At 39.2% G+C, this 18,179-nt stretch overlaps 1 protein-coding gene across 1 annotated transcript in view; it reads right to left on the reverse strand.

The window, feature by feature from the left end:
* Nucleotides 1–13,377, reverse strand: part of LOC108795838 (probable cation-transporting ATPase 13A4) — a 62,686-nt gene extending 49,309 nt beyond the window's left edge. Inside the window, exons 1-3 of the mRNA XM_018567158.1 lie at nucleotides 13,282–13,377; nucleotides 3,300–3,473; nucleotides 2,964–3,107 (exon numbers count right to left, since the gene is read on the reverse strand). Of these exons, the coding sequence (XP_018422660.1) occupies nucleotides 2,964–3,107; nucleotides 3,300–3,473; nucleotides 13,282–13,344 (381 nt within the window). The 5' untranslated portion in view covers nucleotides 13,345–13,377. The remainder of the gene's footprint in view (nucleotides 1–2,963; nucleotides 3,108–3,299; nucleotides 3,474–13,281) is intronic.
* Between the last annotated feature and the right edge of the window lie 4,802 nt (nucleotides 13,378–18,179).

Here is an 18,179-nt window from a genome sequence, read left to right on the forward strand (position 1 = left end):
GAGTTCATAAACAGTGCAATTCTGCTGCTTTTTTTCTGTCCCAATAGTCATAATGCCCAGTGTCAGTATGATTCTTACAATTGAAATCAAGGAAAGCTACCATGTTGAGAATGCAGCAATTGGACATACTGCTCTCTATATGCTTATCCTGACATACAGGAGGATAGAAGTGAGATGATCGGGGAACTTGAAAATGAAGGAAGGCTAGTTTATAGTGTATTGGTGTTGTTTCCTGTGCATAACATTTAGGGACAGGTTAAGTGCACCTGAAGTACAGCCCAACAGTGGGAAAGGAGTGTAAATTCAGGTGAGCTTACTCTTGAGCTTGACTGATGTAGCAGTTGTCAACAGAACCTAGAAAGGTCCATCCCAGGAAGACTACAGAGGCTTGGCAATGTGCTACTTGACCCTTCTCCACGCTCTGGTACTGAGGCTGTGTTGAGTGTCCTCAGTTTAGTGTCTGGCAATATAGAAAACATATGGGAATGCAGGCTTGCTAGTGTATGATGCAAACATATTGCAAGTTCATTCAAAAGTTTGTTCAAAAAGAGAAAGTTGAGCATCATGAAGCAAACAAAGTTCAATCTTAGGAACTCATCCAAAGAGTAATTTGGAAGGATATAAATTTGCAGGTTTACATAGTGTGTGCCTTATAGATGTTAGTGCCAAACTCAGGGCTTGAGTCTATATTAGCCCTGTCTGCTTACAATCAATTCTAAAGGTGCACATACACATTACAACCCTCGCAAGACTTTTGTCTTGCGAGGGTTGTAAAGTAATTTAAAAAACGTACGATCTGCCCATCTTGGACAGGCAGATCGTACTTGCGATCATCACAAGCCTGCCCCGCTGAGGGGAGGGCTTCCGATGACTGCAATGCTGAACGGGCAGTGTGCAGTTATCTCTCGATCATGCTAAAAACCAGCCGAAAATCGTACGATTCTCAGCTTTTTTCCCAACATGCTCGAAATACAAAAGTCGTGCGACCATACAGTAGAAACGGTCGCACGCCTTCCATACACTGCACAATTATCGTACGGATTTCCCGTGATTCTCGTACGAGAATCGTGCAGTGTATGGGCACCTTAATGCTCAACTTTACAACCTTAACACTTGCTGTAGAGTGGAAAGTGGTGTGGAACAGCAGATGTGTTCCCAAATCTGCCATTATCAGGTGCATTAGCTGGAGCTACAAACTATTTCTGACAACAGTAACCCTGGATGCAATTTTTCTAACTAGCTATGCCTGTATCCATCCACATACAAAAGCATATACTCATACAACTCACAATTACGCAGATGGATAAAATCAATCCATAGCCCCTGAGAAGGGTATAAAGCTTTTAGTAAATGTTTCTCAGGTGCTTTTACAGGTTTCCCAACATTAACCTTTAAACCAGCTCTCTAGTCATCAGAGAATCTAGATGCATCTACTGAAGACGTTAGCTTGGCATAAGCTATTGGTTCACCTGAGAGAGGTGGGAAAGGAGTGCTTGTGATCTAGATGCAGTTATGTGTCTCCCCATCTACATATGTGGTTAGATTATTTTCAAGGCTGGTTAGTTCCATGACAGCTTGAGTTTAAAAATGTGAATATACATTGTGTATATTTTTTATACAATATATACAATTTTTTCCCATTGTTTAGTTTGTTTTAATTGTTACAACTAGAATTCCTGCTAGAAAATAAGTCTGGTGTTTCAGGTTATTATTAAGCAGAGCACTGTGCTGCTTAACTTAAGGGCGTTCTCTGACAGTAAGCATAAGATAGTAAAATGCTTTCCAATAAATGTTGAATAGGAAGGGGGCAAAAGCTGTGAACTTTACAGCAGTTTTGGAATCTTAAGCTGGCCATACACTGTTATTTGCAGGCTGAATGAAAAAATATGAAAATATGAATGAAAAAATATAACAGATTCCTCCATCCAGGCTAAACAACACGGATGGACAATCTCCCACTGTGTTCTTTGTATTCTGACTGCGGCAAGTTCTTACGAGTATTTGAACAGTGACAGCACCTGATTAGCTGCTGCCACTGTTCTTCCAAAGATTTTCTATCTGTCTTCTTTAATTTTCTGTTTGAAGGATGCCGGATGGAAGGGTTCCGACAGCAGCACCCACTGTGCGGATTTCGGCCGGTTCTTGATACATTTTTTGAATGTGTACAATGTACGACCAGCTTTATTTTACAAAATACTACATTTGTCCCTGAGATGGATAAATTGAATGTTGGCTTGTGTCAGTGCATGCAAAAAGGTTGGACTCTACCAGAACCACACTGCATAATATGTTAGCATTTGATAAATAAAAGATAATAATATGCAACCAACTGCATATTCCAGCCAATGATTCTCAGGCTTATTTCATTGTAAACAGTAATAATATAATACTATAATAATATGAAAATATTCTGGGCACTAATCCCTCTACAATGTTGCATTCTTCTGCCAAGTCAATCAAGTTTTTCTTACTGGCACACAAAGAGCCTCTTAGTGCTTTCTCACTCCATGCCAAGATTTCTAGGTCATGTTAGGTTTCAGCCAGGCTAGAGCTCAGTATCCAACCACCTTACACAATTACACTTATCAGAATGTTCAACACTGCCATTGCATTTGTTGTGCTCATATCTTAGAAAAACAAACATAATGTTTACTTTAGGACTAAAGAAAAAAAAAATTCTGCCATGCGTTTATGTTGCCCAGACACCAGATATGAAATAGTAACAAATGCACAATGACTTCTAATCCACCCAGGTCTTTTGAACCCACAAATCAAACACCCCAGACTGGTCATACCTTACCATAAGACACAAATTGTGCATCCTTTAAGTCATAATGTTTTAAACCAAATGTTTTGTTATATTTTGAAACGGTGACCCATCCTAAATTTAAAAAAAAGATACATACAGCTGTGCTTAATCCACTAATATGAGCATGTAATTAAACGATCATACTACGACTCACTTTAAGATCTGGTCTTCTTATAGCTCTATTTACTGTGGAGTTTTCATCAGACATGACAGAACATGGCGACCGACTCAGTGAATCTTTAAATTCATCTAAAATGATCCAGCGCACTTTCTTCCTAGTGTATTTCTTCCTTTCATCCTAGATAAAATGGTGGAAATTGAGCTGTGGTGAAATGTCTGGCAACAGACCTCGCTACAACAGAAACCAGTGAGAATATATCTTGTCGGTTAATTGAAACAACATTTTGCAGAGTGAAGACTTGTAATGGATTGCAGTTCTATATAACACATTGTACTGCTAGATGTGAAAATGGGAAAAAAAAGTACTTACAGTTGTCCTAAGTAAAATAACATTGGCTTTCTCCAACGAGGATGGGACACAGTTTGCCCACACGCTCCACTCCGGTTTCCAATAAAAGAGCAGCAGAAGAATCCCTCCTGATACACAGTAACCAATCACACACAGGACAATCCAGGGGATGCTCACTCTATAGCCAAATATTTCCTAAAGTTGAAGCACAGTACACATAAATATTTAATCCATAGTACAAAAAAACATAACAAAAACAGTAATATGTAACTGTGTCAAACAGCATCTACATACAATTTATACATTAACATTTTTTTTAAAAGTGTAACATTTCCCTTGCTTGTTGAAGCTGCCAGGTAGTGGTAAGAAAAGAGAAGGTTGCTTAGAGTCTAAGAGAGGCCAACAGGGGAGTAAAGTGAACTTATACTTCATTTTAAACTTACCAAATGAAAGTCTCACATCAGATGAAACTCATACCCATTGTAAATGGATCTCAAATACAAGGTAAATGTACTTGCTGTATTTGACTGTCTACCCAAGTCTTAATTTCACTGTGTCACCTGACTTCATAGCTACGTCTGCCCAGCTGCCATTCCCCTGTCCAAAGTAAATGTCTTTAGGTCCCACACTTTCTATGTGCATGAACGCATGCAAAATTGCGCAATTTTTTGCACACTTATGAAAAGATTGAAAACCACGTGCTATTTATTGTTAATGGGACCCCAAGCATGACAAGCAAGCAAAAATGTGCATCAAATGTGCAAAAACACACAGTAGAAAATTGTGCAAAGCTTGTGGCTTAAACAGCTATGTTTTTTGCACATATAACAGCCCACAGAAATTAATGAGCTGCCCAATGCAGGCGCACAAGAAACATGCAATAATGGGTGCCCATGCGTAGCAAGTGTGAATGGAGCCTTATGATCCTGCACATAGCCACTTGAAGCTGGTTGATGAAGGTCAACTGCAGATCAGAAGTAAGTCAACTGCAAGTAAGAAGGAGGTAGTCTGCAGTTCAGATAGAGATCAACTGTAAGTGAGAAACAAGTCAACTGCAGTTCAGAAGAAGATCAACTGTAGGTTAAATATAACTGTGAGGGAACTCAGATGGACCTCAGAAGCATCTTAAACTGATCTCAAAAGCAAGGAATCTGTGTGTGTGTGTGTGTGTGTGTGTGTGTGTGTGTGTGTGTTTTTTTTGTTTTTGTATAAATGTGTGTGTGTGTGTGTGTGTGTGTGTTGTATTTGTCCATCTACAAAAGTCCAAACAAAGAAAATATCAGACATCTTGTGATCATAGGCATGACTTCTACTTTTAAAAGTAACAAGAGGTTCACTTTAAAATAAGAAGTCTGTCAAATGCTGACAGTGCATATCAATGATTTATATATAAAGTATATTTTATGGGCATGGTGCGTTTTAACTGCGAAGGGTGTAATTAAGTAACCTTGATTCTAAATTAATTGACATGTTTACACCTACTGTGTCATCTGCTGGCAAACGTATTATGCCAATTAGCCAGATGAGCAGATATAAACAAGAAGGGTTTAACCTCTTACTGCCAGATCTTGCAGGTCCTTTAAGGGGTTCTGAACCTCAGGGGTCAAGGGTTCACAGATGGGCTTCCCAATCAAATATACTTATCACTGTGATTGGCTGTCACAGGGTCACATGATCGAGAGCCCATCCCACACTTCCAATGCAGTAGAGGTGTAAGACACTGTGGGGTTGATTTACTAACCTTATACACACACCACGAACATGTATACACCTCTGTAGTGTGTTCCCTCCCAGCATGATCTATGGGTGGAATCTAAACATCCTTTGTAGTGTGTACACACCCAGCAGGTGTGTTGTGCAAAGCCCTGCATGAACTTGCAAGGTGATGTTGTGTAAATTAGCTCTATGTTGTGTTGCTTGCGTTGATGAATGCAGGAATGTAAATGCATGAGCTAACCATTTTTGTCTAAACTGTGAAGCAGCATTATATATGCATCATGTGCATGATTTTTCCATATATGGCATTAGTGGAAATATGCTTTTAGAAACTTTTTGGTTGATAAATACGTTTTGCTGTGTAAAAATCACACGCACCTAGTGCGTGCGTGTGTTTAGGTTAGTAAATCACCCCCTGTGAGTGAGTGTTTGTTCACACAAGCCTGCATATTAAAACAAGTTGTTTAAGTGTGCGGACTGGTGCCCATGGTGTATGGGTGCTGGGGGGCGATTCCTTGCTTTGGTAAAATGCAAGCAACTGTTTACTTTTTTTATTTGATTTTACTTTATTGAAATGTCACAAAATTAAATTTCATTAATTTCTATCCATTGCAGCAGAGCTGTGGCATGGTGACAGACAATTCCTTCAAGAGAGCTGCGGTGTGGTGCAGAAAAATACAGCACGCAACTATAATTTTATTGCATCCCATTTTAGGTGGCATTGTAGAGTGAACAGGGCAAATATGGCAAATAGGAAAACAGGGCAAATACGAAACAAATAGGCAAACTGGGCAAATAGGAAACAATTGCTTTCTGTGTGCCCTGGCGTTAGGCCTGTATTGATCTGTGCAGATCAACGTAGCTGAACTTAACTGGTGTGAATGAGTTGAATAGTGAGACATGAGACCCTGTGCATAGCAAAAATTAATTAGAACATGCATGCAGTAGAGCTGTGAGACACTGCATGTAATAGAGAGGCGTGAGATGCTGGCTGCAAGAGAGGCATGAGGCATTGTATATAGAACAAAGGTGTGAGACACCCCATGTAGCAGAAACGTATAAGGTACTGTGTATGTGTTTCATCTTTGTGCCTGTATACTTTGGACCTATGGCTGCCAGTACCTGCCTTGATCCTCTATCGGTTCTGACCCATCCTTGCCTCATTTACTTTTTGGTACCCTGTATTCTTGCCTGATCTTGCTCCAACTTGCTCCCCTGATTTTCCTTTCCTCTTATTTTGCCATTGGCCATAGCTTAGTTAGGTTTTCATTTTGCACGCGTGGTTTCCGTATTTGTATATAGGGTGTTGCTGTGTATGTTTTATATCACTTATAGCACTGCATGCAGTAAAGAGGCATGAGACACTATGGCATAGAGAGGTATAGGGAACTGTAAAAACTATCAAGCTGTGAGACACTAAGAATAACAAAAAGGCATAACTCACTTCCTGTAATTGCTGGATATCAGTGACCTCACCTAATTTTCTATGTGTGCACACTCTCCACTAGTCCTTTTACTGTGTGTTGGAAGTCAGCAACCTAACAATCAGGTTTGGACCGAACCTGGTCTAAACTGGAGCTCCTCCAAAGCCAGAAGGGAGATGGGGCCACACACCCAAATAGCTGTGGACCAGGCATTCTCCACTCTGCAGCTGCAGAGCTTGCTTCTAGTTTTCGGGGGAGCTTATATGCGGACCTGGTTCAGTCTAAACTTGAGCTGATCCCTACTTAAGATCACTTGCTTTGTATGCAGTTCATTAACTGTTTGTACAGGAAAGTTATGACATCTGGAGGTGCAGGTACCATGAAAGGTTCAGCAGAGATGTCTGATCTACAGATAAAAAATAAATGTATATATTGCTCTGGGATTATCTATATTAAGCTTATGTACACTAATAGTTCACTGAGTAAGCAAGCTCTAATAGTTCACTGAGTGAGCAAGCTCACAACATTATCCGGACCAGATCTGGTCCAGAAAATGGTGTGAACCTGAACGCAGTTACAGTGCATTCCAGACCATACAAAATGAGACATGCAGTATTTTTCTGGTCTGGAATGGACTGCACTCAGGGCGGGATTTCACACAAGGCCAACCAAGGCCCGGCCTGGGGGCAGCAGAGAGTACAGGGGCAGCAGGGGTGTGGAATTCCTATCTCCCGATGCCCAGGACATGCAGTTCCAGGTGCCGGGCGGGTAGTTTTTTCTATATTTAGCCCTGCTTTGTGCTTGCAGAGCTAAATGTACAGGGAAGTTGCCGCTTGTTTTGTACAAGTGATCTTGGCGATGTCACCGAGATCACTTACAGGTGAAACTCGAAAAATTAGAATATCGTGCAAAAGTTCATTTATTTCACTAATGCAACTTAAAAGGTGAAACTAATATATGAGAGAGACTCATTACATGCAAAGCAACATAGTTCAAGCCCTGATTTGTCATAATTGTGATGATGATGGCTTACAGCTCATGAAAACCCAGATCCACAATCTCAGAAATGTTTTGGCAGTGTGGGCAGGTGCCAAGTCCTGCTGGAAAATGAAGTCAGCATCCCCATAGAGCTCGTCTGCGGAAGAAAGCATGAAGTGCTCCAAAATCTCCTGGTAGACGGCTAAGTTGCATTAGTGAAATAAATGAACTTTTGCACGATATTCTAATTTTTCGAGTTTCACCTGTATATGCAGCCTGCAGGTCTGCCATTCTCTATGGGGGTGGGGTTGGCGGGAAGGGGGCGCATTGAGGAACCTGGCCTTGGGGCAGCGCAGACAGTAAATCCGGCCCTGACTGCGCTGGTGTGAACAGAGGCCAGAAATAGCAAAGGGATACAGCAAGATGCATGGGTCTGCAAACAATCTGGTCTTTTCTGGAGATGATCTGGATGTGGTGTGAATGGGCTCTAAAGCTAACCATACACCGGAAGAATTTGATTTGAAAATTTTAATTTTCTAAAGTTTTGTTCGATCGTCTAATGGTTAGTGGAGTTAAATTAATGTTTGTCTAGCAGGTAGCAGTATAGAAGTAGCAGGATAGATATGTTCTTCTTGTTTCTTATCTGAATGAACGGAATTCTAACCATGAATGCAATTTCCATTCCATTCCAAAAAAAATTGTAAATATTGTAATGCACAGTTTTCAGGCAACACTTCATCCAGAACATTAACATTCCTTCTTTTAAATGATTATGTAAGTTATTGGTAAATATGAAAGGACAATACAAAATAAGCTTTCTGTAAAACACATGCAAATCTATAAGTAGATTCTAGTATATTTTAATATATGTAGTATGTCCCGCACCACCTCATGGGTTGCTGAACATATAATGAAGGGAATTTATAAAAACTGGAGCAGACAAAATCTGGAGCAGGTGTGCATGGCAACCAATCAGCTTCCCTCTTTCATTTTCAAATCTTAATTGAACAAACAGAAGAGAGAAGCTGATTGGTTGCCATGCACAGCTGCTCCAGATTTTCTCTGATCCAGTTTTGATAAATTCTCCCCAAGGTATATATAAATATACTTCTAAATATGTATTATACTGTTTAATGTAAGTAAACATTGCTTTGCATTATTGTTTCACTCAGTTTATAAGCATATCAAAGAAATCAGTTTAAAAGGCCTGGGATTCCATTCTCATAGTATTACATTTTTAAGGGCTTTCAAGCTAAATTAGCTTACTAAGTGATGGTAAGATTAAATGCTCTGTTGAACAAGTTTTCAGGATTTTGAACCAAAGTTTGAACATTCTTCTATATATGGCCTGATTAAGAGATGCCTGATTTGGCTATTTTGATCTGTAGAATCGCTGTGGCAATGACTCAAATAATCTGATTTAGTGGAATAAAACTCATCTACCCTGAAAATGTTTTAAATGTTTATAAAAGATCATACACATTTGCATCATAGCCAGTTTGGATGCCTGGGCCACCAAACGGATTATCTTGAGAACAGGTTATACACTATGTAAGGTCAATAAGAAGCTTTTGTGCATTGTCCTTTTTATTATGTATGGGATTCTTAATTCTTTATATGTAAATGTGAAAAGGAAGTACTGCGGTAATTATAGCGTTTCAGGTCCAAGAATTGTTCTGACTACGTCAGTCGGGAGCCACCACCCTTTGATAGACATGTCCTTCAAGTTTATGATCTTTGACTTTACCACAAGTGCTCTGCTCTACTATGTACTGTATGCTTTATTTGGATTTGCCTTGGCCTTCTTGTAATGCAGTGCAAAGATTCTTACAGTTCGGTGCAAGAGTTCTGTTTTTTTGTTAGGTGGTTGCCAATAATGTAGTTTATTTTTGGTTCATGTGATAACATTTTAGTTTGGGAAGAATACTCTCTGCAATGATGGAGTCCTTTCTGGTTCATAACACTCTTTGCTCAGCAGTTTCAGGGAAAGCAGAGACAAAAGTATGGTCAATAATTGCTTTTGTTTTCTTTTTCTTTTTTTTTTTCAGTGGTGTGTAAAATACTGGTCTGCAGACCACAGAGATAAACTGTTGTATTAACTGAAGTCATTTGTTGTAATGCAATGTTATATACACAGCAACAAGGCTCAAACACATTAGATAAAATAATTATATTGTTCATATTAGTAATAGCCTATTGTGCTGGTACAATTTGTGGTAAAGTCATCTCATCAGCAAAATAAGGAAAATGACTGTCAAACCTATATTTTTGTGCCCTTACTGATGACACTTTTAATATTTAAGGAGGTTATAGGACAGGAATTTTCCACCCCATTGACATCATAGGCATAATATGGAAGTAGTAGATTTTGTTATAAGGTGCTATCCTCATTACAGTAGTATAGGACTTTATGTAGTAGAGAAGCCCATATCCCAACTTACATTGAGCCAAGCAGGACCATTGTAAGTATGCATAAAAGATAATCCCTGGAATTTCACTTTAACAGTGGAGATGTTCCATTTTATCTACAATGCTAATTTATATGAGTTTACATGGAATGCACCGTGGTTTTGTATATGTTTTCTTGCTTTATTTAGGGCTTGTGTACACAGGTAATGCTGGTAAAGGTGTCGTTTGCATTTAAACTCAGTGGTGCTTAAATACATGCATTCACATGCATAGAACAGGCTGTGTTTGGCCTGCTTCCCTTCAACGTAAAAACATCTCAGTAGAATATGTTGCATCCATTTCCTTCTAGAGCCCAAGCACCCCACCTCACACTGACTTACCTCCTAAGCATCACACGGTACCACATGCAATCATTACATGTTTTATAATATAGAATAAACTACTTTCTTATTAATAGGACAGTCTATAATATTTAAACACTATCATTATGGATTTGTGCTCCCATATTATAAGAAAAAAACATTTATATATTTTATGCATATGTTTTTCTTAGAGATGCACCGATACCGTTTTTTCGATATCGAGTACAAGTACCGATCTTTTTTTTCGGTACTCGCCGATACAAAGTACAGATACCGCTGCCATGTTCCCCCGAATATCAGGAAGCCGGGCAGCGGATCATGACTTGCTGTCTGGTTTCCTGATTGCCTGGGAAGCCGATGTTCTATCGAAAGAACACCAGCTTCACTTGCCGAGGCTGCCTGGCTTCCTGACCAATCAAGAAGCCGGGTGGCGGGTCATGAGGTGCCGTCCGGCTTCCTGATTGGTTAGGAAGCCAGGCAACCTAGTAACATGTGAAGCCTATCAGAGAGGCGGGAAGCGGGTCAGTACCCACGCCCGGCTCCATGCTCCCTCGGCGCTGTCTGTCAGAGGGGGATCCCCCTCTGGTGCTAGCAAAAAGCTGAGGGTGTCGGGAAGAAGGAGGGGTGTTTTGACCTGTGTAGGCGAAATACTTGCAACGGCCCTGGGCCCATCTCCTGGACGTCCGCCTTGCTCTACCATCACTTATGATCACAGTTCAATTTAAATTTTTTAATGATGGGTGTAAGTGGGGCCTCACATTTGAGTCTCGCCTAAGGCCTCACGAAGTCTAGAGCCGCCTCTGCCCCGAGTAACATGAGCAATTTGAAGAGCATTTCCAATGCTTGTCAGTCAGATTTCCATGCTATTCTATTGAACGACGTGTGGCTGCTCAATGCCCAAAAAAGTACAGGAGCTTCTTTGGGGTATGATCACGTGTTAATGTCCCCAATAGACTTCAATGAGAGTGCTGGAAAACATGCACCTCCTTCTCCTAGTAACCAGCTGTCCATTGACTAAAACCAAAAATGCTCAATCCTGAAAGTACATTAAAAAGGCAACTGTACGCTCAAAGAAAAAAAAAAAAGACTGAAAATTCCAACGCTTAAAAAGAAACCCCAGTAATTTCATTCATAAGACTTGCAGTGGGTCTACCCCCCACACTGCAAGAATTAACTGCTTGTTTTGGTCTAGGGGCTGGAACATAGAAGATAAAATCACCCAATCCTTGGTCCTGCTGTGGTCAACGCTCAAGCAGATAACCCTTGAAGCGTGGTGTAGGCCCACTGCAAGGGTAAAGTAGTATGAAACTCTCAATCTTTTTTTCAATCAACCTAAAATACCTTGCCCAGCAAAGCATTTCCTTAAGTTTTTTTTTCTTAAGTTTTTGCCCAAGCACTTACAATCATCATGTTTCAATACAGCTGGCTCCAACTCTCACATCTCCACTTCCCTGAACTTCCTGTCCAGTACAAGATCACAAGGGACTGCACCGTCTCCAGCAGCTTCCATATATTATCTAGGAGAAGGGAGGATAGGGGGGCAGGGGGGAGCATGAGAGTGGCTTTCCTTGCTGTGTCTGTGTGATTGTGCAGACACACACAGCTTAGTAGAACACATAAGGGTGACTCCATAGGACCCTGCAAAGGAAAGGAGCCACCCTAAAACAGGATATCAGGGCCAGTGATCAGGGGACCAGCTGATTCTGCAGGAAGCTAAAACATTTGAACATCAAGGAGCAGCATCCATTATCAGTTATTTAATAATGAAATTTAATTAATTTATCAGCATTTAAAATATTTTTAAAAACCTTTTGACTTTAATATCACTTTAATTCTTGTAATTCCTGGAGTTCCGTTTTTAGAGTGAATGGGCGCTAAGATATATACCCATAATTACCATTTGTTCAGTAAGCACTGGTCTGGTAACCTATTCCACCTTTAAAAATTAAGGAAGAGGCAGACATCAACAACAGCTACCATATGACCCAGTGCTGTTCTTTTTGTCATTAATAGGCACAGTGAGGCAAAAATGACTACAACCCCTATTAGGTATAAGAAGTCAGCAGATGCCAATTTAAATGATCTAAATAATTTCTTGACTGGCTGTACCCAGGGCAGAGGTAGAGATTCTTTTCTATTAACATAAATCAAACATTCTTTATTTCTTCTCATCTTGCAATAACTTCCAATTTTTCATTTGCATTATTTGGGCAATTAATATTGCAACACTAATGGCACTACTTATGCCTATTATTAGATCACTGGGGTATAAGCTAGTCCACATTTACAGACATTTATACCTATAACTCGAACATGTGCTCTTATCTTTTAGTCAGCCTTATGTAATGGAATGGTTGTCATGTAATGCTTATGTAATGGTTGACAGGAAGGAATGCATTGATATATTTGAACAACCATATGTTTGGGCAATATACCATCTAATTTCTTAATAAAAGGCATATATTACATTATATAAGGGAAAGTGCACCTGTAGAAGTCCAATCAGAATTCATCTTTCATTATTAAAACTTTTTAAAACTGTTTGAAGTAATTCTTATAATTTATCACAGTTTTGTATTTATCGTAAGATTTATAAATTAAAAGTGCTAATAATCAGAAATGTTACCTCATAATTCTGATGATGGCATTTCATTTTCTTCAAATTAGTCCCCTTTCAAATGTTATTTGACAATAATACAGGTGAAACTTGAATAATTAGAATATCGTGCAAAGTTCATTTATTTCACTAATGCAACTTAAAAGGTGAAACTAATATATGAGAGAGACTCATTACATGCAAAGCAAGATAGTTCAAGCCTTGATTTGTCCTAATTGTGATGATTATGGCTTACAGCTCATGAAAACCCCAAGAACCCCAAATCCACAACCTCAAAAAAGTAGATTATTACATGCAATCAATAAAACAAGGATTGTACATAGAACAATATCGGACCTCTGAAAAGTACAAGCATGCATATGTACTCAGTACTTGGTTTGGGCCCCTTTTGCAACACTTACTGCAATTACTTTTGCATGATATTCTAATTATTCGAGTTTCACCTGTATATCCTCATGCATTAAAATGTCAACAGATAAGGTGGCAAATAAACTCACCATCTCATTTTCTTCCCCCTCATTAATAATTGCACGGTGGTCTTGGGGTAATTTTGACCTCATCTTTCCGGATAGATGTTGCCTCAAACAATGAAAGTCCAGACAGTGACAGGGATTTACATTCCTATTTATAACCTCATCCAGTACCTCTATTTTTCTTTATCTTCTTATGTATTGTGCACACCTCTTTAATTAAATCTAAGGAATGCCTTACTTCAGATCTATTGCAGGAGTGTAGATTGCAAAATTGACTTTCGTCACCTAGGTGTTTATTTTACAGCTAATGCCAGGGATGTAGCTACCCAACCATTGGAGCACACATTTTAGATATGTACATAGCACAAGGACAATACCCAAAGTATGTACGTCTGTACTCCCAAACTGTGCACATGACTCACTAACATGCCAAATAGAAAATACAGGCAGTGCACATCATTCTGTGGGTTTAATATTGCGTGTGTGAGGGTCAACTTTGTCATGGTGAAAACCACAGGCAATGAGCTTCTATTATACCTGTAGTTGTGTCTTTGTTTTACAAAACGCTGGCTGCACAGAAAAAATATGATAAATGTGTGTGGCTTTTGATATAGGTTTTATGAAAACATATTTATAATAGACTTTTGAAAGGATTTTATATGTATATACACACACACATCATCCATTTTCTGATATTTACATCTGGATATGTACACTGTTTGATTACAATAAGATAGAACAACATCAATTCAGTTTTGTGACAGTTCAATTCAGTACATTGCATTTTCCTGGCTTCCTGGGTGTCTGCCTAAATCCTTGGGGAAAAAAAACCTACTAGCTGTTTTGTTTCTGTATGAAATCTGTAAATGTAGGTTTGGTTTGGACGGCAGCTGGGGTGCGGTAAAATCACATGGTTGACCCACCGTTTTACTGCACCGGTAAGATAAAAATGTCTGTTGGGTTTTTACTGCTATAATTAGCCTCACTTCCTATCTTGCTCACACTGGTTTCAGGAGACAGACAGTGAGGGAAAACCTGCTATAGGGTCTCAGAGGTCAATTCACTAAACGTTATTTTATTAAAAAATTTCATGTGGTATTTCGCTCTTAGTGAATTGAGCCCATATAATGTAATGAAAATCTGAGAGGGGCTCTAGCCTTCCCCTTCTTTAATAAATAAAAGCATTTATATTTCTTCTCTTTTGCTTTTGGAGACTTAGGGGTTGATTTACTAAGCACATAAACACGCCATGAACACGCCATGCAAAAACACGCCGACTGTGCGCGCATGCGCGCATATACGCTTGGCGCAGAAGCGTATGCAGAAGCGTGATTTATGGCGTGTTTATGTGCAGATGCTTGATAAATAGCACAAACACGCACGCATGGCGTATTACATTTCCAAGGATTCAATGGGGATGTGCAACAACCATGAGCATAATTCCCTGAGGGAAGCCCAGTGGCTCAGGGGTTAGAGCTACTGCCCCACAGCACCCATGTCCCCGGTTCAAATCCTGCATCAAGTGAGTTGCATTTATCCACATACAGCAATGCAAATATCCACCCAAAAATCAAAACTGTTGAATCTACACACCCAAAAACCTCACTTCCTAAATATTAAACAATAAAAATCCCCGAAAGCAGGAAGCAGACTGTTGAGGGTATAAATGTGCCAGTCTGGCAGGGACCATGTACCATCTCATCATTGATTTATAAGTGATTTCCATAGAAGTAATATTGATAGTAGATGTATCTGGTTTTATCTTTTATTCTCTGTCATACATTAGGGAAAAAAAACAAAAAAAAAGAATCAAATTCCTTTGAGAAACAGCTCAAGTTATCTTTAAGCCAGCATGGTTGATGTGGTAGTTTCACTGATCACATTTCCAGGAATTGGACACTAGAACCTTTATAAACTAGATAGAAATTACATTTGTACTTAATCTTTCCTGTTATATGTATTTTTCATTTACATTTGAATTAACTTACATTTAAAAGAGATCTATGGGGTAAGTAATTTTCTCTATAGTTCTCTTAAGGGTCACAGGAGGTTATATACTAACCTCCTCTCGTGACCCAAAGCTCAGTATATCGCGAGCCACAGCTTGCGGTATACTGAGACCCCCGCAGCCGGGATTGATCCCGACAATGCTGTTGAGATCCACCCAGCTGCGTGAATTACAGCTGGCTCTGCCTATCTAGAGGCAGAACCAGATGTGCCCTCACCCATGAGGATGAGTGATTTTATCTGACCTCATAATTCTCCTTAAAGTTATAAAAATGTTTTTTAGAAAACATGATTTGTTTTACTGAGTAAATTTTGATTGTACAAATAATAATGATAAGCAGGCAAACAAGATTACTTAGAATATTGTAATTCTGCACTGCTATTTTGTTTGTCCAAGTATAATAAATGCCCTGTGTACAGATTGTTCTGCCCAGCTAGATAATTATTGCAGAAAAGGCACACCTTTTGCTTTACAAAGCCTGGCACCTATGGGTACTCTGCAATCAATGTTGTACTTCTTTTACTTGACATTTTTTACTTTTACATCTTTATCGTGTTTGTTTAGTGTGTTGGCATATCATCAGTGGACAAAACAATGTCAACTTGGCCAAACTATATTTTGTACAAAGCGTGCAAAGCATAGTAGAAGTAGAGGGTGGTACCAGGATCTCACACAGTCATCAAGGATCAATGTTTAGATTACTAGGATACAGCTGTGTGCAATCGAAGGAGGATGGAGGAAGTACGTTGTAGAAGGAATGTATATATTGTCATGTTGGGGAGCCCACAGAGCACTCGCACAGAGGGTGTTTGAATAAAACAAAAGCTTTTTATTGTCCTCTTCAGGGCAGTCAAAATGGTAAACACAAATGCAAGCTTATCTTCATCATAACTCAAGGCAAAAGTCGTGTGTGCGCTGGGTGCCGCACACAAGTGGGGGCGGGGAGGGACGTTTTAAGACGCCCACCCACATCTACAAGGCTCCTGTCCAGCTGTTTAGATACGGCCAATGAATGGGAGGTGGTTAAAGTGTATTCCCACTTTTGCAAAATGAAATAATACCCACTTTGTATTTGTTATATATTCATATTCACATAGCACAAAATCCTAGCTATGTCTGTACTGGGCTGGCAGATTTCATCTTAATGACAAGATGCTCAGTCTGTCCCTTAGTTTGTCCCCCTATTTCCACTTTCAAAACTGCTCAGAGTAGCCTAGAATCTGCACAAAGGCCTTCACCAAAATATTTAAAAGGTAAGAAATATATATTTTTTAAATTATATGTGAATATAAACACAACAAACAAAAATATAGTGGTATTGTCTCAAATTTGTCTGCAAAACTGTAAATGCACTTTAAGACCTGTAGAATGCACTCATCACAGCGTACCTGTACATTGCATATCTGTGAGCTTACAAAAGAACAATTCAAAAACTCCTATGATGGTTAGCTTAGCTAGATACAGAAAATTGAACTGCTATATCATGTTTGCTGGTGTTGCAATGCCAGTACTGTGATTTCACATTTGATCATTTAATTCATCTTCTGTTTTGCACTAACTATTTCTCCTATTTCAGTGCGTTGTCACTGCTGAATAAAGCTATGTATTACTTAAAATTTTCTGTCTCACCTTGTCAGAATTTGAGGTTGTCACCACATTCAGGCAGGAGCTGTACCCACATTCTAATCAAAGGCAACACCTACGGCTGTGGCACATTAGCATAATGGTTTGCATCAGCCCTCATGATTATCAGTGGTGACAAATCACTAAGCTGCTGGTTTGTCCTCAGTAGGAACAATTATTTACTGTATGTTCTAAGAAAATAGATAAAGCTGCAGAATCAGTCTTACATCTGTAAAATAAGCAGATATCAGCACAGTTACCTGTAAAAATTAAGGATAACTAAGTTTCTAAATTTAGGATGCTTACAGGACAGGCACTGATTGTTCAAGTATATCATTGCAGGAGTAAAAAGTTGTGGAAACACCCTTTTCCAATTAACATAATCCAATCACTTTGGTGTCATGTAGAAGCATTTTTTTGTTTTTTGAGTTACATGGCTGAAGGTGTGACTTGTCACATTAATAGGGTAACAATGTTAAAATGACATATGTTGGTGACAGGTGGTGTCAAAGCTCCTCACCCTTGCTTGGGGATGGTTGTACGACTTTTACAAAGATCTTTCATGCTCTTTGTGAACCACACAGTTGTAGAACAGTTGTTTGGTTTCTCCAATGTATTTGTATTTCTTAATAAGTTAGACTGCATATACTAGATTAGTTTACTGGGATGTTGGGTAGTTCGGATAGACAAAGAATCCCCTGAGTTTTTCCGACACTCCATGACTATATTGAAATAATAGGGGCTGCGCTAATATGACACCTAAATGAACACAGACTTATATGTAATGTGTAAATATATAAACCATAAGCTGCTGAGTGACCTTAAAAGCGGGTAGTGAATGTATTCTCAAATCACACTCTAAACCAATAGATATATGTGATAATAACACTAAAAGTGATAAATGGTGCGAAATAAAAAAAATGAACAAGCAAATGTCCACAATGTGCTTACAAACACCTTTTGTGGGGAAAAACAGTATTTTAAATTAAATCCCAGTCTTTATATAATCTTGAGAACTTTCCTCAGCACTCCATTAGTGCTAGTGAATCCCAACTTGCCCCTTTAGATATGGCACTCACCGGAAACCAATGTGACCTAGTATAAGTATACTTTGGTCGTAGCAAGCAATCCACATTGATGTTATCTCTCAGATGGCTTCTTACCACACAGACAGGATGAATGACATCAGTGTTGAAACGGTGATTCTTTCATAGACAGGACAGTAGAAAGGACATCATAGCGTAAAACCAGTTATTAAACAAATCATTTAACACATAGACAGTATTTCCTC

The sequence above is a fragment of the Nanorana parkeri genome, unplaced genomic scaffold, assembly GCF_000935625.1.
Source record: "Nanorana parkeri isolate BGI_ZX_2015 unplaced genomic scaffold, ASM93562v1 scaffold29, whole genome shotgun sequence".
NCBI classification, from domain to species: domain Eukaryota; kingdom Metazoa; phylum Chordata; class Amphibia; order Anura; family Dicroglossidae; genus Nanorana; species Nanorana parkeri.